We start from the raw sequence: 20,048 nt of genomic DNA, 5'->3' as shown, positions 1-20,048 counted from the left end.
CTCCTCTGGCGACATGGAGCCCAGGCCCCCCCTCTGCGTCCTGCCGCTGCCCACCCCGGCAGCGTGCACGGGAACTTGCACAGGAGCTTAAGGAGGTTGGAGAACAGAGTGGCTGGCGCTCTGACCATGTCACCCACAAGGAGGTTTCTGGATCTGTCTCCCCTTCTCCAAATGGAAGCATTTGGATAGAAGACCTGGAAGGGTCCTTCTGGCGCTAACACCCCATGAACTGTAGACCTAGATCAGATTTCCATATCTGCCTTGAGAGAAGACTGAGGAGACGTTCCCTCTAAAATAGCCATAATTCTACCTGGCTGTTCCCCAGCTGCTTTTCACTCTAACCCACACGTGTGGGCCCTGAGCTGTGTTTCAGGCCTCCAACCCCTGTCCAGCCTTTCAGAAGTGCGAGGCTTGGGCCTTAATAAATGAAGCTTGTTCTAAAGCAGAAACCCAGTTTATTTTAGCCTGCATGTAGCTTTCTACCGCTTTACCAGATTACTGCTCAGAAGTACTTCCCCCACCTCTCTCCTCTCCTTTTCAAGATCACAAAGAGAGGAGCGCCTGGGTGGCTCAGTTGGTTAAGCATCTGCCTTCGGCTCAGGTCATGATCCCAGGGTCCTGGGATCGAGCCCCATGTCGGGCTCCCCGCTCAGCGGGGAGCCTGCTTCTCCCTCTCCCTCTCCCTCTGCCTGCTTGCTCTCTCTCTGTCAAATAAATAAATAAAATCTTTAAAAAAAAAAAAAAAGAAAAAGATCACAAAGACAAGGGGATAGAAAGTTCTACCAGGATTGTTGCCATCTTAAAAAGTAGACTCTGGGGCGCCTGGGTGGCTCAGTTGGTTAAGCAACTGCCTTCAGCTCGGGTCATGATCCTGGAGTCCCGGGATGGAGTCCCGCATCGGGCTCCCTGCTCAGCGGGGAGTCTGCTTCTCCCTCTGACCCTCTTCCCTCTCGTGCTCTCTGTCTCTCATTCTCTCTCTCTCAAATTAATAAATAAAATCTTAAAAAAAAAAGACTCTGGAGCCAGATGCCTGGGTTTAGTCCCTGGTTCTGCAGCTGCATACTCATTAGCTGTGTGACCTCAGGCAAGCTGTAGAACCTCTCTGTGCATCATTCTACTCTGCTGGGAAGTGACAGACCATCCCAGAGAGCACCCGTCTCATAGGCTGTGGAGGGTAGGAAATAAGCTGATTTTGTGCAGTGCCCACTGCTTGCTGAGTCCTATACAAACGTTAGCAATGTTGCATTCCTGAAGGAGCAGAGGCGATGGGAAGACCGTGAGGCTTGGAGTCAGGAGGCCTGGGTCTGAGTGCAGTTGTGCCACTTTCTGGTGGTGTGGTGCCGATTCTGAACCTAAGAACCTCCCAGTTCTCAGAGCAGTAAAACTGGAGTGAAAATGGCATCTCTCTCCAGGCTGTTTGTGAAGACCCAGGAAAATAGGGCCGGCAGACGGTTTTACCCGCACAAACCCAGTGAAATCTGCTCTCTTTCCCCTTCCCAGGCACACATTCTGGCAGTTCCGCCACGAGAACCCCAAGACGCGGGTTGGGAACCCTCCCCCCGAGGGGCTGCCCGGCTTCAACAGCGGAGTGATGCTGCTGAACCTGGAGGCCATGCGCCAGTCGGCCCTCTACAGCCGCCTGCTGGAGCCGGCCCATGTGCAGCGGCTGGCCGACAAGTACCGCTTCCGCGGCCACCTCGGGGACCAGGACTTCTTCACCATGATCGGCATGGAGCACCCCGAGCTCTTCCACGTGCTGGACTGCACCTGGAACCGGCAGCTTTGCACCTGGTGGAGGGACCACGGCTACAGTGACGTCTTTGAGGCTTACTTCCGGTGTGAGGGCCACGTCAAGATCTACCATGGGAACTGCAACACCCCCATCCCGGACGCCTAGGTCCATCCCCATCTGCCATGCCCTTGGGTGTCCGGGGGAGCCCAAGGGGCACCCCTGTTACCGGCCCCAGGCTGGCGTCCGAACCTCCGTGGGGATGTGCTCCCGGACGAGGTGCTGCCGCTGTCCCGCCCAGGGAGGACTGGCCTATGCGTTGCTGGTGCTCGGGGCCGTTTCTCTGCGGGGGGCCGGGCATGGTGGAGGGCCAACACACAGACATCTTCCAGGGGGCTCGGACACAGGCGCCTAAAGAGAAGAAAGGAAAGACAATGGCCCTTCGTGCCCTCAGCCCCCAAACAATGGAAGTCCTTTCAAGTACTGGCATTTCTTAGACCAAATACAAATTTATTTTAAATTGACAAGCTTCCCTTTTGCCAGAAGGAACAAACAGTACTGCTAGGGCTCCCAGGGAGCGCCGAACGAGCGAGCCAGGGTTTTCACAGCCAGCGCCAAGTTGAAGCATCCAGTGAATGCCCACCTTCCGCACGTGCACCGTAGGAGGCTGTGTGCTTGTTCCCACCACGCCCACATTGCCCGGTCGGGGTGTGAAGGTCACCACCGGCTCGGGGAGGGCCTGCAGGGCCAGCCGCGGCCCACCTGAGAAACCCGGCCTCATTACTGTAGCTTCCCCAGCTTCCCGCTCCCAGCCGCATCCCAGAACCTCATTATCTCTCCTTCATCCCAGCCGGCTTCAGGTGACCAGACGGTGCTCGGAAGTCAGATCCTCCATCAAAGAACAGAGCTCGGCCACCCCCAGGGACAGGAGATAGAGTCGTCTGGATGGAGTAGATGCATTCCAAAGAGGAGCCCCTCAGTTTCTGCACATAACCGGGTGGCTCCGAAGGGGGGTCGCTCATAGACTGATAGGCATTCAGTCTCTGTTTAAAACATCATCCTGTGATTTTTCTTACTGCATCATATTAGACCCTGTTCCTTCTAAGAAATTAGGTTCTTCGGGTGGCTCCGAAGGGGGGTCGCTCATAGACTGATAGGCATTCAGTCTCTGTTTAAAACATCATCCTGTGATTTTTCTTACTGCATCATATTAGACCCTGTTCCTTCTAAGAAATTAGGTTCTTCTCTGAATGAGTTCCCTTGTAAGATGCAGACACGAAGCCCCTGACGGTGCATTTTGTCTAGTTCAGCAGAGGTCCTCGGGGGAGAACTGTGGTTGGATTTTCATCTCCTTTGATTTCCATTTCATTCACTTTCTTATTTCTCTTCACCATGAGTGAGAATAGCTAATAAACAAGCTTTGAGAACACAATGATTATGTTGTTTCTTCTCTGATCACAGTTTACGGCTACCTGGAGGTTCTGAATCAAGAGTGCAGTCAGTGTTATTCAGAGCCCCCCCCGCCGCAAACGTCCACATGACGGAGCTTAGCGTGCTCCCTGGCCATGGGGATGGGGAGGGCAGCCGGGTCGTATCGGGGTCACTAGAGAATCATCTCCTGGAAGCAAGAACAGCCCCTTCCCTCCTTACTCCAAACTGTCCGGTTACATCATCCCCTGACCAAACGGAGCACGTCTCTCTCCTGCCTCTGCTCCGGCAGAATTGGCCTGTTCTCCTAGGTACTTGATTTCCTATTTATAGCTGCTAGTTGCTGAACACCTGCTGTGCACCGAGCATTGTTTTGGGGGATTTATGCACAACCGATAATGCTCACGAAAACCTCATGAAGGTGATTCCAATTTTCAAGTTTATTGTAAGAAAATAACTAGAGATGTGGATAGAGAGTCATTATCACACCAGTTGTTTTAAATAGAAAACAACTGGGATCAACTTAAAATGTTGACTAGGGGGGTGGGTAAATTATGTTACATCCATATAATAAAATAGTTTAGGCATTAAAATCGTGTTTTTCAAGAATATTCAATGCCTTGGGAAATGCTTACAATGTGCTGTTAAGTAAAGAAGGCAAAATATAACATTATATGTACAGTATGATCCTCACTTTATTTTTGTAAAATTACATATTTGTGTGTATGCGTATATGTAAAAAGAGAGCCTGTTCCACTGTATTTAATTAGTTCAAATCCTAAAAAACCATATGTTTCAAACACCACACTAAAAACAATTTTTTTTCAATGTGAAAAAGTGGGTAAAATGCTAGAGAATTTTAGACTCATAATAACAAAGGTATTTTTCCGACATTAATTTCAATGATTCAAGGGTTTCTGTAGCTACGAGAGTCCTTTGTTAGTGCAAAGAAAGAACAATGAACTTGTTGATCAAAATGGGCAAAAGCCAAACCACATCTCCTCCTTTACCGTTGAGATCACCTCCTCAGGAGCTTCCCCGCCTCTGTCACCAGTCGCCTTGGTGAACAGCAAGATGCCACTCAACAGGAAATCCAGCCGGCCCAGCAAAGCCAATGGGTACAACTCCTGGACAGCTCTTAGACGCTGGTTCCTCATTGGAATCCTGTTATAATCGATGCAGTGCAAACATGACTAATTGTGCTGTGTTTCCTTTGCCTCATGAAAACTTTCACTGCATTGCATAAGCCTATAGGAATGAGTGGAACAGAAGTCGGAAAAGAACATTTCTAGGTACTAGGAAGGATTAAGGTGCTTTCTATCTTCATATGTATTTATTTCGATATTTCTGAATATTAATTACTTTTGTAATCATAAATGCTATAAAATTGTAGCCACCGCCATCTGCCTCTCCCCTCCAATCCCCCCCCACCCCCCCAGTTACAGGCAAGTATCGTCCTGGCTACTCTACAGCTCATGTTGACCACGGTTACCATCACCTGTAAGAAAACATAACCTCGGCTGAGTAGGCTCTGGGTTTTCAACTTTCCCTATGGATGCCCTAGTTCTCTGAATAAAAGTGACCTAATAATAGCATCTCTAGCCTCTGCTTTCGTTTCTATCATCTTGTGTGTGTACACAAATGATAATGGCCTTTGGAAAGCTTGCAGGCTTGGCGGAGAGATTTATTCTTGTATGTGTGTCAAAGCCTAACTACGCATCCCTCCCCATAACATCTCCTCTGGCCCCAGAGCGGTGTGCTGGGTCAGTGGGCCTCCAGCCAGAGCACAGCAGCAGTTTGTGGGCCAAGGGAGCAAGTTCACTGTGCCTCACAGCACCTGCTTTGACTAAGGGCAAACCTCGCTTCATTCTAAGACTTTCTGGCTGATCTCCACATGCAAAGCCCAGAGGTTTGGCTGCAAGTGGAGTTTGGCAGGGCAAGCAGAGATTTCCAAGCAATGGTGTGGTAGAGAGAACCTCACACCTAAGAGAGGACTGCCTTTGAATCCATGGTGAGCCCTCACCACCTGGGCAATCTTGGACAACCAAGGCTACCTCTTTCTCCACTTTGAGACACTGGTAATGAGAGCTCCGTCAAAGGACTGTTGTAGGAAGAAGGAGATGTGTAAGGGCTTGGTAAGCAGGGAAATAATACAGAGATGCAAGGGGATTCTTAGAGTTACTACTTAAAATATTATTTTTAAATAATAAACAACAGCCATTTGGGGCACATTAAATGGGTTGGTGGTACCTCCCTCAGCCCAATGGATGACCAGACGCTTGCTTGTAGGTGGTCTGATTTTTTTGTGAGCCACTCACCCTGGAGAGGCCTGGGTATGTCCAGGAGGTCAGGGGTCCTGGGATAAACCCTTCCCTCTCTGGGCTCAGTGTCTGGCTCTGTAAAAACAAGGGCATCGGGGGTTGGACTAGCTCCAAGCAGCGCCCCTGCCCCCGGCACCCACACTTGTATGCATCCATCTATGTTCACGCGTGTGTGTGGCAGGGAGTCTAAGTCCAACGCAAGACCTCCACACCTCCACTCGTCAGTCACCAGCTTGGAATTTATGACCATTCAAATGGAGACTCGCTCACGAGGTACGGTTAGCACACTTTCCCCCCAGTCTGAACAGGCAACCGGAGGGATGCAGACAAACTATGGGAGAAATTTCAATCCAGGGAGACTCAGTGCCATCCACGAGCCCCAGCCCCTCTGCGTGTGGTCCCCGATAGCAATGACAGCTGAAGCCTTGTCTTAGGTTTGGCTTGTGCGACTGTCTTCCAAAGAGCCTCCCAGGCAGAGCCGCTTTGTAGACGGACCCATGCCCCACGGGTCTCAGCCTGGGCAGCACTGAGTCTGGAGCCCCCAGCTGGGGAGGCCTGGTGGAGCTGCCCCGCAGGGCACATCGAGTGGACGGACATTCGGCAGCCTCACCGAGCACCTTGCATTCTCAGAGCCCGAGGGGCCTTTCCACGCCCAGAGCACCAGCTGCCCCCCTCTGCAGTCCCCCTTCCCTGACAGGTAGGATTTGTTGCAGCCCTCCCCCGAACCCCACTCCCTGCCGCACAGGCCTGAGCAGGAGCATGGAGCCTGGTGTGCGGCCAGTGGTCTGACCTCCCCGACAGGGCCTTGTAGACAGCAGGGACCGGGGTGTCCGTGGAAAAAGCAAGATGCTCCCACTCAACCCTCTTCCTTCTTCCTCCTTGGCTCTGGCCAGCCTCCAGAACACGCCGAGAAGCCCCAGGCCCAGCTTGAGAGTCTCCACCAGTTTCCGTGCTGACCTGTGGGCTTCTTGAGGGCACAGACTGTGTCACCTCCTCTGCCTGCCCCCCAGCACCCACTCAGGTGGGGCCTATGCGGAGAGCCGTGTTCCCTGGGGGGCCTGGGCTGGTCTGCTGCTCAGCGTGGACCGTGAGCGAAGCTGGAAGTTCTCAGTACGTCCCAGCCGCCTTCCCTGCCATGCCATTCTTGCCAGCATTTCTAACCTCAGGCGCAGAAGGTGAGTCCATGACGCCCCAGTACGTGACCCATTGCCACCACTGCTCGCTGGGAGGCCTCTTGTTTCATTTATTCCCATATATCACCATACCCCACCCCCAGCCCCGAACAGTCATTCTAATGTGCTTCCTGAGTGTCTTCTGTGTTCGGGCAAGGTGGTGTTATTGTTTTGTGGACATGTGTTTTAATTTGAACAACTCAGTCTATTCTCTTGCTTTTTCTTTTTCATTCAGCATCAAGTTTCTAAGCTTCACCCCCCCTTACTGCGCACACCCCACTGCTGCCCACTGCTCTGCGGTGTGCCCTCACCGGCTTGGCCACCCTCGCCGGCATTGCCGGAACCCCACAGCACCTCCCGCTCACCTCTGCCCTCCTCCCCACCCCCACACCAATGATCCTGCTGCAGGCAACTTTGTCCTAATCACAGACCTGGTAAAGCTGCCGAATGTGGTATATCCAAGAAGAACGCTGCTGGATCCCACATTTCTGCCTAAGTGGTGCCCAGAGCACCCTCCCCGTTCTCCCCCGTGTGAGCCCTCACTTTCTCTGCATGACTGTGCTCACGTTCACGTCTCCGTGCATGGACACACACGTGGTCCCGTGATCACATCGGAGTCCTCCAAAACGTGTGGCCTGAGTCAGGGCTGCTCTCCGTGAGTGCTATCACATTGACCTTAGCCGTGAGTGCATGTCTGTGAACTGGGAAGAGTTCAGCCAGCTCCTGGCCTTGCCGCCCCCCCAGGACGGCTGTGAGCAGTAGATGAGATAAGCCATAGGAAAGTACTCCCAAGGCCCTAGACACCCTACCTCCCTTGCACCTCAGCCCGTCCCCAGTCCCCAGTGCCACCCGGTGTTGCCAGAAGCTTCGTGGTCAGCTCGAGTCCTGCTGGGGGCATGTCCTTCCGGGGGCATGTCCTGCCGTCTGACACCACACCCAAGCTTCCTGTGCTCCTCCATGCGGGTTAGCTTCTGGGGCCTCTGACTCAGGCCTGGCCCGCGAGGGAGGCAGGGACCCCTTGGCCAGGGGCTGGGGGGCTGGAAGACAAGGGGAGAGGAAAGAGAAGTGCTAGGCCTGTGTCTAGAAGAGTTGTGAGAGAGGGCCTCGGAGCACAAGGGCTGTCATGTTCAGGTGTGAGGGGATTTTGCAGAGAGCGTGATGTGGCGGGGTTTGTGAATGGGATCACCTTTGCTCTTTCTCAAGTAACACAAATACAGATTGCCCTTGCTCTCTTATTTAGTCCTGACGACTGGGGTATGTTTCACTGGACGCCACAGAAGGCTGAGACTGGGTCACACGGGGCCCAGGGCTTTGTTGCATAGAGGCTGCTGTAATCCTACTGCCTCTTCAGTCATCCGGTTCTGCCTACAGTCTCCGCACTCTCTGAAGGCGGGTCTCGGGCCTCCTTGTGGTCCCAGCACCTGGCACAGTGCCTGACACATTGTGGGTGCCCGTCGAATCTCTGTTGTTTGAGTGCATGACTACATGAAAACCATGCCACACCTCCACAGAAAAGAAAAATGGCACCGGTGGGTTTGGGGAGCAAGATGGAAGGGTGGAGATGTGCCCAGGATTGCCCACCTTACAGATCCCAGTAAGGGCCAAAGGAGGGAGGGATGGGAGAACACTGGGAAGCTGGGAGGACTTAGCATCAGGGCCGATTTGGGGGAAATGGTGGAGACCCAGAACTAAACACCCATGGAAGGAAGCTCCGTCTCTGTCCCCATTTAATGAATATCTGGTGTTCACGTTCCTCCTTTCATCAAGCTTAATGAATTCCAGGGACTCGATAGTCCCTGTGACATTTGGTTTGCATAAAACTCCCAGTATCTGGTTGGGGGGATGCCCTCAGATGTTCTAATGGCCTGGCTTACTGGGACCTGGGCGGGCGACCCTGAGCCACAGAAGGAGTGGGAAAGAACTGTTTAGAAAGGTAGTGAGCTCCCTGTTGCAGGAAGTATGCCAGCAGAGGCTGCACAACCTCTTGTGAGAGGACACGAGATACAAGCCCAACAGCAGATCGGAGCTGAGATGGCTGACCTACAAGTCCCTGACAACCCTGAGCTTCTGGATTCCCAAGCCCATCTCCCTCCCCTTTCTCCACAACTAACCCCACGGGGAACTATTTATTCTCTAGACCTGAGTGTCTTCATGTGTGGATTCTAGAGGATCTGCCTACTTCCAGGAGGGAGACTCCTCTATGGATAACTGAGGGACCAGGATCACCTGAACACCCTTCCACGCCCATCCCTCCCCCTCTCCTCCCGTTCCCAGTGTTCATCTCCGAGTCCTGTCGGAAGTGCCACCGGAGGTCACACTGGACATCCCACAGGCAAGCGGTGGCGCCAGGAAGGGAGAGGGACTGGGAGGGGGCCCCAGAGGTGGCATAAAGTGGCTTAGTGAAAACATACCCTGTGGCAGGGACTCGATTCGTGGCTTGCCCCATGAGCTGGTCAGTTCCCAGGTGGAGCACCAGGTGTGGCCAGGAAGGAAGAGGGACTAGCAAAGGCAGCATATTTCTTTTGGATGGACAGATGGATGGACAGGTGCCCGGCTAGCCGGCGGGGTAATTGGCTGTATGGTTGGAAGCCCCCCCCCTTTCTGACGGGGCCCAAAGACTTGTGTTCCCGGTGGTGGACCAGCAGAACAGCATGCAGAAGGCCGGACTCAGGCCTCTGCCAAATGTCCGTTCAGTCTTGCCTGAGCTGGAAAACAAACAGCTTGCTTGGAGACGCCGGACGTGCCCCCGTGATTATTGCTAGCACAAGCACAGCATTCCGTGCAGACGGAAGAGGGTGCCTTCTATTCTCTTCGTGCCCGTAAGCGGCCGTGGTGTCAAGCTGTCCCCTGGCCCTTTCTTGACCACCCCCGGCCCCCAGCGCCACAGGCTGGTAGCCCTGCTCCCCCACAGACTCACTTGCCCTTCTTGTGGGACCTTTGCAGGCAGCTGGGCTGAGGGAGGAGCTAGGGACACAGCTGAGATCATACAGAAGTTGCTGGTAGGAAACTCGGGCAGACACTGGTGCGACAGGTTATGAATGGACCAGACCTGCCAGGAGCTCCGAGATGAGAGAGGTGTGAGCTGTGGGTGCAGCGGGGTGTGGTGTAAACTGGGGCCACGGGAGAAGACGGCGGGGCACCTTGCGCTCACTAGTATCCGCCCCCATCTTGCTCAAGCAGCTGTCTTGAAACGCCTCCCGCCATTTTCAGGGCTCCTTGAAATGGTGAAGACCCCAGCTCTGTTTCTGAGTGCCCCTGAGTATGTTAATCTATCACTCTGGGCTTCAACTGGCCATCTGTAAAGTGACAGAATGAACTTAGATCAGCATCTCTCAGAACCTGAGACTGTCACTGGCTATTTAAAAAGAAGAAAAAGGAGTTTGTGGTCAGAAGTCAAAAGGTTTCTTGGGCAAATGTTTGGAAAACCCTATTCTCACACTGGGTCCCCTTCTTGAAGACTCACAGTGCTCCTCAGCGTATCATGCTCCTCTGAGCAGTCCTGCAGGAGAGAACTGTGTTTTCTTTTTATTCTTGGACAGCCCAAGTTTATTTCACTACAGAATTTTTTTTAAAGAATTGCTGTTTTGGAGTATCTTCAAGGGTGGATAAGAACCTTTTGCATCGCGGGTCCATTCAATTCCAGGAGTCAGTGTAGGCATTTCATGTTCATTTCCAAGCCACTGGCCATAGGGTGCACTGAACAGGAGGGACAGACATCGTGGGCCTACTCTGTTCCAGGTGTGTTTTACATATATCATGGTATTTAAACCTAACGCAAAACCCCGAAAGGAGGGTATATTGCACCCATTTAATAGATCAGGAATATGAGGCTTAGAGATGTTAGAGTACTCACTCAAAGGCGCATAGCCAGTAGTTGGCAGAGGAGAGCTGTGGCCCACGGTGTCCGATGCTGAGGCCTCTGCCCTTTCCTCCCCACCACGCGTCTCCCAGGAGGGTAGGGAGGCCTGGGCTTTGGGAACTGAGCAGAATGAGGCGCTCAGAGTTCTCAGCGCCAGGCTCTGCGCATGGTGAGTGCAGCGCATGGGATGCTGGTGATGGAGATGCTGCCGCTGGAGGTGGCTCAGTGTCAGAGCCCTTTGGGGCTGTTGCTGGTTGGGTTCTCTGGGAAGCGGACACCGAGATGAAGGTCAGCATGCAGGGCGCACATGTACCGGGGAGCTCTTGGGACCAATACCTGTGGGAGGGAAGGGAAGGAGGCAGGCTTGCATGAAGGAAGAAGTTGAGGCCTCAGCTGACTCCAGGGGGCATCTGGAGCGGGCGGGGGGGGGGGGGCGGGCGGTGTCCTGCTCTGGGGGGAGGGGCCAGACATTTATACCCCTAAGTTGATCACCCACCTACTGTGGGACGCCCCTGGAAGGAGGCGAGACCTTCCCCCAGGCAGTTTTCTTCAGCCCAGGCCAGCCCTACGAGGGCTGAGAGTGGAGGGTGGTCTTCTGCGGGTGCTCCCTGCAGCAGGAATGGGACGCAGTCCCTCTCTGAAGGGGGTACGGGCAGCTCCTCATGGTGCCCACCACAAATGTCCGCTAGGGCGGTGGTTTTCAAACACGGATCACCTGGAGGATGTGTTAAAACAGATTGCTGGAAACCCAACCCCTGGTGTTTCTGATTCAGTGGATCCAAGGAGGGGCCTGAGAAGCTGCATTTCTAAGGAGCTCCCGGGTGCTGCTGAGACTACTCCTGCGACCCCATTCAGAGAATGACCATTCTGGCCTAACGCCCTCACATTCTGCGGATGGGAAGAATGCAGGCCTCTGGGAAAGGACCTGTCCGGGTCACACAGTGAGTGAGAAGCCAGGACGGTCCAGAACCCAGGCCTGCTGCCCGCTGCCTAGCTCCGGGCAGTCAGGGCTGAAATGACCAAGCCCGGATAACCCTAGGCTCCTCCCTTTCGAAGGGGCCAGAGGAGGCTGGGCGGGGGTGGGGGCGTGGGGGGGTGGCAGGAGGAGGTGGGGCGGAGCAGGTGCACGCTGTCAGCTGCTGTCACTGCTGCCGGAGCCTGCCCCTTGCTGGCTTGAGCACCCGTGAGCGGGCACAAGTACTGAGGTCCCCGGCCTGCCTCTTTCCCTGCTTTCTAGGGGCAGCGGAGCTAGTCCTGTCCGGCTCACGGGGCAGAGGAAACCCAGGAACACAACTTAGGTAAGAAAGATGGACAGCCACAAGGCTAAATAAAGACCTAGCGGCCAGAGGGGCAGAGCGAGCAAGTTGGGGAGGGGGTCTGTTGGGAGGGGCACAGGGGACTGCGGGAGGCGGGGACAGACTGGGAGGCAAGGCCCCTGCCCCTTGGGAGCCTTGGGGAAGTAGGTGGGGGAGAAGGGCCTTGAGGCGGCTTTCCGGGTCATGTGTGGTCCTCTCCGCACCCACCCAGAAAGGAAAGTCCTGCATGACCTGTCAGGGCTTTTGGAGTTGTGTTTCCCTCCCAGGGGGCCAGCCTCCCCCGGGAGAGCAAGATGGCCAGTTAGGTTTCATGTGGTGAGTGGGGGCCTCCCTGCTTGAGTTGTTCCCCAAGACCAGAAGCCGGGCGGGGCCAAGGGGCTCAGAAGAAACTGACATAGAATAAAAAACACAGAATTTAAAGCCAGAGAGCACCAATATAATATCATATATCATATAATAATGTATGTTACATATACTATCTGCAATCATACATATTATAAATAATACGATTATTATCATATATGATATAACTTATAAATAATATGTGATATAAATCATATGATTATATAGAATATATATAATAAAATAAAATATGTAATAAAATATATAATAAAAATAACCAATAAAATATAAGTATTCTATTCTATTCTATTCTATTCTATTCTATATTTTACCTGGCTGGCCCAAGCTTCTTGCCTCACCAACAGAGAAAGCAGCGGACAGAAATGATCCGTTCAGGATCTGAAAGCCGGAAACTGAGACAGGCAGGACTGGCTTCCTGACTCCAAGTCCAGTGCTCCCTGTCCAGAACAGGCCGCTCCACCTCCTGAGTGCGGTCCAGGCCCTGCATCTCCATCCCTCCGCCCTAGTCCCGAGCCACCCAGCCCACCAGCGAGGGAGGTCAGGCTTGCTGGGTGCTGGTGCAGGCACCTGCTTCCACGTCTCCACAGGACTCCGTTAAATTGGTCTCCTTCTTCTCCCTTGCACTCTGTCCTCAGCTGGGATGTGGGGTCTGAGCATACCCTCTCCTATGTAAGGAAAGTACCTATCTAGCCCCTATAGTGTTTCCATGCAGGGAATAATTATAAAGGCAGCATAAGAAAGAGATCTGAGGAGACCAAAAGAATGTGAGCAAAACACAAAGCTTGCGAAGGCCCAATGCTGGTTGACCTGAATGTGAGTGCATCAGATTTTCCTCTTCCCAAATCCCGGATGTCAGAATTTTGCGGGGAAGGCACATGGGGATGGGAACAAAGGGCCACCTTAGAAAGCTTCTAGGTCAGTTTCATCTTCCTCGGCTAGCCAACAGCTGGGGTGGGCAAGTGGGTTGGAGGACATGTGTGGAGCTTTGGCGTGCGTTGGGTTGGCTGCTCAAGTTCATCCCGCAGCCTTGGGGTCCACGCCTGTCCCTGAGGGCAGGCTGGCCCAGACCCAGAACCCCACAGCCTAACCACTCACTCTTGGAGGCCTCTAAGACACCTTTTTTAAAAAAAAAAAAAAAAAAAAGATTTTTTTTTTTTTTTATTTATTTGCCAGAGAGAGAGAGAGAGAGAGAGAGAACACAAGCAGGGGGAGCAGCAGGCAGAGGGAGAGGGAGAAGCCGACTCCCCACCCATCAGGGAGCCCAACGCGGGGCTCAATCCCAGCACCCTGGGATCATGACCTGAGCCGAAGGGAGATGCTTAACCAACTGAGCCACCCAGGCGTCCCTAAGACACCCTTTTTGAGGGAGCCAGGGCATTCCGGAAGAACTCTGAGGTCAGCTGCCCTGCCTCCCCTGGCCCACACCCTGTGACTTCTGCACGCTCCCAGGGCTTACGCCGCGGTCCTGGGTGCCTGTGCGAGGCCCTGCTCCTTGAACTCACCACCTCCCGGGCCCGCTGTTTTGTAGAAGGCTCACAGTCTGGATTCTTCCAGTTAGATCCACGCGAACATAGCTGGTGTCGTGTCCTTACCTTCATATCACGTCTGGAGGCAAGACGAGCGGGTCCCACCGTTGGTGGTGCTGACTTTAATAACTTGGTTAAGGTGAATCAGCCAACTCGCTCTAATGGAAAGGTGTCCTTTCCCCTTTGTAAATAATAATTAATGTGTGGGGAGATCCTTGGGACTGTGCAAGTGTCCTGTTCCCGCACGGCCTCTCCCCCGGTGCTTGTAGCCTCCGTTGACTTGCTGGGCTGGTGTCAGATCTATCACCGGTGGCAAATGGTGATCGACTACTCTAATGCCTTCTGGATTTGTTAGCTGGCATTCAACTGTGGAGGAGCTTTCCCTCTACTTTACCCCTGAGACCAGTGGCTCTAGACCCAGGTTGCATGTTTGAATTACCTAGGGGCTTTTAAAAAGAGGACCAGTGTCCTTCCCTCAAATTCTGATTGATTTGGTCTGGGTGGGGCTCAAGCAAGGATGTGTTGTTAAAGTTCCCAGCTCATCCTGGTGTGTAATGGGGGCTGGGAGTCTGCTCTGGAGGCCAGGAGAGCCACGGGAGGGTCTGGTGAGGAGTGAAGGCCCCACTAGAATTTCAGAAAGGTCTCTCTGGTGGCAGGGGTGGTGCTTCCAAAGTGGGGGCCGGGCTGGGGAGGGCCGAGTGGTAAGGATGCTGTTGCAGAAATCCTGCTGAAACACCGTGGAGGGGAAACCTAAGGAGTAAAGTTCATGTTCAAAGGCATTTAGATGCTGTGGTCTTGGGAGCCACCTTTGAGGAAGTTGTGGGTTGAAGATAATATAAAATTTAATCAACAACCTCTTTTTTTAAAATTATTTGTTTATTTGAGAGAGAGAGACACAGCGAGAGAGGAAACAGAAGCAGGGGGAGTGGGAGAGGGAGAAGCAGGCCCCCCGCAGAGCAGGGAGCCAGATGCGGGGCTTGACCCCAGGACCCTGGGATCACGACCTGAGCCGAAGGCAGACGCTTAACAACTGAGCCACCCAGGCGCCCCAATCAACAACCTCTTTAATCTAGGTGGCGTGGCCCAGCATTTCAAGCATTTTCACAGCCTTTAAAACTTGCATTTGGAACCATCTGGGAGGGCAGAGAAGGGCTGAGGGGGAGGGTGGGGGGAGGTGCCCGCCCCAGGTTGGCTCTCCAGTTCCCGGATTGCTGAGTGGCCAGCCCTCTGGCCCTCACATGGACAGTGACTCCTTGAAGACACAAGAGGGAAAATGCTCCTTTTGACGTATGGCCCTCATTAGTTTTAACATTACTCATTGTGGTTGGCTTCATTGTACTCTTTGTTTAAATTACACACATGTATCTATCAAGAGTAGTGGACAGGTGGGAGCCCAGAGGGGCCCTAGGTTTTGGGGAGGGCATTCCACTGCTCAGTGCCTGGACACTACTCATTGTGACCAGACAAGGTGATGGCCACTGGGGCCAAGCCCACCACCCTGGGACAAATTCCAGGGCAGCTCAGGAAGGCCGATGTGGGGGTAATGGGATCTGGCTGGCACCTCTCCTTGGAAGAATGGGGTGGAAGGGCCTTTCCTAGGGCATCTGAAGCCTTCCCCACTGGGCTGCAGCCAGGGGCGCCTGGGTGGCTCAGTCGGTTGAGCGTCCGCCTTTGGCTCAGTTCATGATCTCGGGACCCTGGGATCAAGCCCCTCATCAAGCCCATGTCCTTGGGCTCCCTGCTTAGTGGGAGTCTGCTTCTCCCTCTGCCCCTCCCCGCATCGTGCACACGGACTCTGTCTCTCAAATACATAAAATTTAAAAAAGGGAGGGGCTGCAGCTACGGTTGCTGGAACGCTGACCCGGGGGTTGTTTCATGGACCCTTTCCCTCGGTCTGGCAAACCTCTCAGGGAATGGCCTGGCCTCGAGCACCGCGGGGAGGCTGGCCTGCCCTCCCCATTCCTCCGGCCTTCAAGACTGCCTTCTGAGGGCCTGCTGCCCAAGCCCAGAGCACGTGACCACGGGCACTGAGCAGAGTCTGGCCCGGTGTCCCACGGCCCTGGCTCACCTCATTCCACCAGGGAGCCACTGTGACTTCCCTCGATCGACCCAAGGAACCTGGGGACCCAGGCATGGGGGTCGTTGGGGGTCATGCCCTGGGGAGCACCCAAGAGCCAGAGGGCTCAGACCTGGGTCAGTGATTCTATGTGATACAAACAAGGGCCATGCAAGGCGCGGACAGGGTGTTCCAGGTAGTGGAGGAGCGTGGGGGACGGAGGCTGAGTGGCAGCCCCTTGGGGGAAGTGGCATCTGGGTAGGGTCTTGAGGAGATGGCTAGGACTTTCCGGGGGAGGGCGGGGGAGTAGCCGAGTAGGGAGCATAGTACTGTCTCCCCAGGGAAGCCGGTCTCCTAAGTGGCCCCTTGTCAACGGGAGCGTGCCAGAAGAGGGGCCCAAATTCCCAGCTTACATCTGTGCCTGGAATGGGGTGTCTGGTACAGATAATGCCCCTCCTCCATTGCCAACATGAAGAAGCAACTGTACCCCTGAGTTTCCCACTGTCCTCGCTGTGTGACTTTGGGCGAGTCCCATCGCTTCAGTGGGCCTCAGTATTCTCACTTTCTACCAGACTCTCCGGGCTGTAGCACTTCATGGGCCTGGGGTGATTTGTGGGGCCCAGGCTCCCATTCACAGGGGCAGAGCTGGCTGGGCTCAGTCCAGCACCACCCTCTCCTGTCCCCTGTTTTTTTGGGTCCAGCAGGAGGTAGCACCAGGGTTTTGCAGGCTGGTGAGCAGAGGAAGTTGACGGCTCTGTCCAGATCCACGTGCAAGGTCCCCTGAAGAAAGTGTAGGCAGTGAGAGGGACGTCTGGCCTCTAGCTTTGGGGCTGTGTGACCCTGGGCAAGTCACTTCCCCGCTGGGTTTCCAGTTCGTCATCTGTTGAAAGGGGCAAGGCCTGCCCTGGCCCTCAAAGTGTTGTTGGGTGGGCTGGACTTGATGGCCTTTGAACCCCGTGCAGAGCGGTTGCTGGACATGGGGGATGGGCGCAGCTAGTTCCATTAGGAAGTAGAATCCTGGGTCCGGCCCTGTGTAGGGCCATTGCAGATCTGGGGCAGCGGTTCTCCCTCGTGGCGGGGCAGCAAGTTTTCATTTTCGTTCTCCTTCCTCAGCTCTTTATCCCCATTGAAAGATGAAATTGCCTGCTGCCCAACCTGGGGGAACGCTGTGAGCTTTTATGAAGTCATACTTGCAAAAACAGTCTGGCTCTGGGAACGGCTCCTTTCTTTGCTGTTCTGGGGCTCCTCATGTCCCCCACCCCAGGTGGGGAGCTGGGTAGGATCCTCTCCAAGCCCGTGGCTTCAGAGGTCCCTCCTGACACTTTGCTCTCCCAGCCGCAACTCTGTTGCAGAAGCTCAGCCCTGGGCGGGGAGGGGGGGGGGTGGGGGGGGTGGGGGGGGGGGGGGGTTGGGGAATGGGGCAGGCCCCTCTGCCAAGTCTTTGCCACCTGGCTTCTGCAGGCCATGGATGCACCCGGAAGGACCAAGCTCTTTGCTTTCCTTGTAGTTTTCATCCCTTTCTTGGAGAATGTCAAACCGAGAATTGCTGTTAAGAAGAAATCAATATCTTCGGATGGAAGAGAACTTGCTGAATTTACAGCAAATCAATTCGGTACAAATTTTCGGAGAGCCTGCTGTGGGTGGGGCCCTCCACCCTGGAGGAAATCAGAATTGAATCAGCCCCTGCTGGGCCACAGAGGAGCTCCAGGGAGGGCAGGAGGGGAGGGAAGGGGGACACAGGCACTAATAATTCCTATTTCAACTGAAGAGTGTTGCCCAACCAGAAAACCGCTTACCCCTCTGAGCCGCCTGCGGCCTGCTGACAATAACACCTACCTAGGGTTGGTGCACGGAACACAGGGAATGAATAAATTCATACATGTGAAAGGACAGTGACTGTGCTTTCCTATTCATAATGACTGACGTTAGGACAATGGTACAGGAGAAGGAGAGGTTGGTTCTGACTGTGGAGTTCTGGGCACGTTTCTTGGGGGAGGTTGGATTTACACCTTGAAAAATGGTGTAATATTTAGTAATAAGTTTGACTGTTAGTACCAGAGAGATTCAGTATAGCAAATGGCCTCAACAAAACACAAGACTACTTCTTTTCACAAAAATATCGAGAGGTAGGTGGCCTAGGGCCAGCAGAGCATCTTCATGGGGTCAAAGAGCCGTGATATCCTTCTGTCTTGTTGCTTTTCTATATAGCTTCAATCCCAGGATTACCTCATAGTCCAACATGGCTGCTCCAGTTCCAGCCATTATATCCACATTCTAGCCACCGGGCGGGAGGAAAAGGGAAGGAGAAAGGCAGGCACATCCATTCCCTTTAAGAAAATGTCTTTGAAGTGACACTCACCTATTGACTAGACATTAGTCACATGGCCGTATCTACTGCAAGAAATGCTCTGAAATGTAGTTTCTATTCTGAGTGGCCCATGGAACAGAGGGGGCCAGATAATGGGACCAACAGGCCACGGCTGCCACAGCTGAGTGGTCTCCAGCTCTCATTCCTTTTTGCTTTAAGGAGACCCCTTTCCGTCCCTCCTGTCTGGTACCCAGAGGAATGAGCCTGCGGGGGGGTTGGCTGGCTGCTCTGGATTCTGACTGCCCCGGGGAAGCGCATCAGGCCGGAGGGCTCAGCTCTGCAGGGAGCGGAGGGCTGTAGCGTGCCGTGGCGTGCTGCTGTCAGTGGGGTGAACCCATGGCTCTGAAGATTTTGCCGAGGCCGGGGGGGGGGGGGGGCCGGGGGGGCGGGGAGCCCTCTCTCACCGAGGCTTCTTGGAGGCCCCAGGCGGGAGGGCAGCGTGAGGTGCTGCTGCGGACTCAGTCTTCCTCTCCCCGGAGGCGGGGACGGAGTCTTGCTATCTCCTGGCCCCCCTCCGATTTCCCCGCAGACACAGAGGCGGCCTGGCCCGGCTCTGGGCCGCTCCCCCGCAGAGAGAAGGAAGCCTGGGGAGGAGCTGCAAAGAGAAGTGTGTCTGGAAGGGATTCCACCCGCTGCCATCCCCGGCCTGTCTGGGCTTCGGGAACATGGAGTGTCCTGTGAGCCTCCTGGCATTCATCCCCCTGTGCCCGCGCTGCTCGGCTTCCTACAGCGGTCTCCTCACACAGCTCAGGCCTTGCCCTGGCCCTGTATCTGCCTTGCCCCCCATAACACCTTTGCTTACGCTGGGCCTTGGCCCGGAAGACCCTCCCCACCCCGCCTCTCCAAGCCCAGCCCATCCTCCCTGTTCCCCCCACCGTGCCCTCTTTATTCAGTGCCCTGCTTCCACCCCACGTGTCGCATGCCACCCCTCCCTTGGAGTCCCCTTTGACTCAGCACACCCTCTCCTAATGGGGCCACTTTGGTCTTGGGTGTAGGTATTTGGCACCTGTCCTCAGTGCTGCTCAGGACTGAGACTCTTGAGGTAGGGGGTCTCCAAGTGAGCACCCGGCCCAGAGCAGCAACTCCGCGGGTAGATGCTGCAGGAAGCCTGGCTGACAGGCCAGCCCACCTCCCCCCGCCCACTGAACGAGAAGTAAAGACCCAGAGTGTTTGCTCCCGGCAACATGGTGCTATGTCGCTAGAGCTGTTAGGACCTCCCCAGGGAGACAGACGGACTTCACAGACTTGGTGGGCCCGCGAGACACTCTCAGCGCTGTGTAGGCCATTGTTTGCGTGGGACACACACAACGAGTTGCAGATAAGCTCACAGGAACAAGCTGTCTTTGGTGAACGCGGGGACTCCCTGCAGCGCCACCCGCCAGCCCCGGAGCCCCGTCTGAAGCCTGGCCAGGATGGGAAGAACACAAACATTCTGAAGGGGAGAAGCAGTTGTGAAACAGAAAGTCCTCCAGGCCCCCGTCCTTGTCCTTGTAAACTATAAAGGCCTGGAAACCGGCTCCCCACGCCGCCCGCCCTGCCCCACTGAAACACTAGAAACTCCACTGTGGCTGGGATCGCAGCTGTCCACTTCACTGTGGCCCAAACACACGTGTCCGAACCTTCAAGGTCAGTATCGTGGCACTTCCTGGATCAGAAGTAAAACAATCAATCGTTAGATCCACTTAGCCGGGGCCCACCTCCGAGTGCGTGCGGAGGACCTCCCACCCTCCCCTTCCCTCCTTCCCTCCCAGGCCCCCATCGGGTGTAACCCACCCGTCTGACTCCGTGTTCGCTCCGCCACACCCTGGCTCCCCTCATTACCATCGCTCTGCTCATCCTCACAAGACTGGGTTTTCCCAGCTCTGCTGTTGCTGAAACGTACCCGTTAAACACTTGCTTCAGGGAGAAAA

At 54.5% G+C, this 20,048-nt stretch overlaps 1 protein-coding gene across 3 annotated transcripts in view; it reads left to right on the top strand.

Annotated features, from left to right (window-relative positions):
• The window catches only part of XXYLT1 (xyloside xylosyltransferase 1), a 163,693-nt gene extending 160,535 nt beyond the window's left edge, over positions 1–3,158 (top strand). For 2 of the 3 annotated variants that reach the window (XM_027587300.2, XM_027587301.2), the window contains one exon: positions 1,501–3,158. In XM_027587300.2, coding sequence (XP_027443101.2) covers positions 1,501–1,897 — 397 coding nt within the window. In that variant the 3' untranslated portion in view covers positions 1,898–3,158. The remainder of the gene's footprint in view (positions 1–1,500) is intronic. The other variant, XR_003518638.2, reaches the window with a different exon arrangement.
• The last annotated feature ends 16,890 nt before the right edge of the window (positions 3,159–20,048 follow it).

Source organism: Zalophus californianus, chromosome 1 (assembly GCF_009762305.2).
Source record: "Zalophus californianus isolate mZalCal1 chromosome 1, mZalCal1.pri.v2, whole genome shotgun sequence".
NCBI classification, from domain to species: domain Eukaryota; kingdom Metazoa; phylum Chordata; class Mammalia; order Carnivora; family Otariidae; genus Zalophus; species Zalophus californianus.
This window is presented reverse-complemented; position numbering and strand designations above follow the sequence as displayed.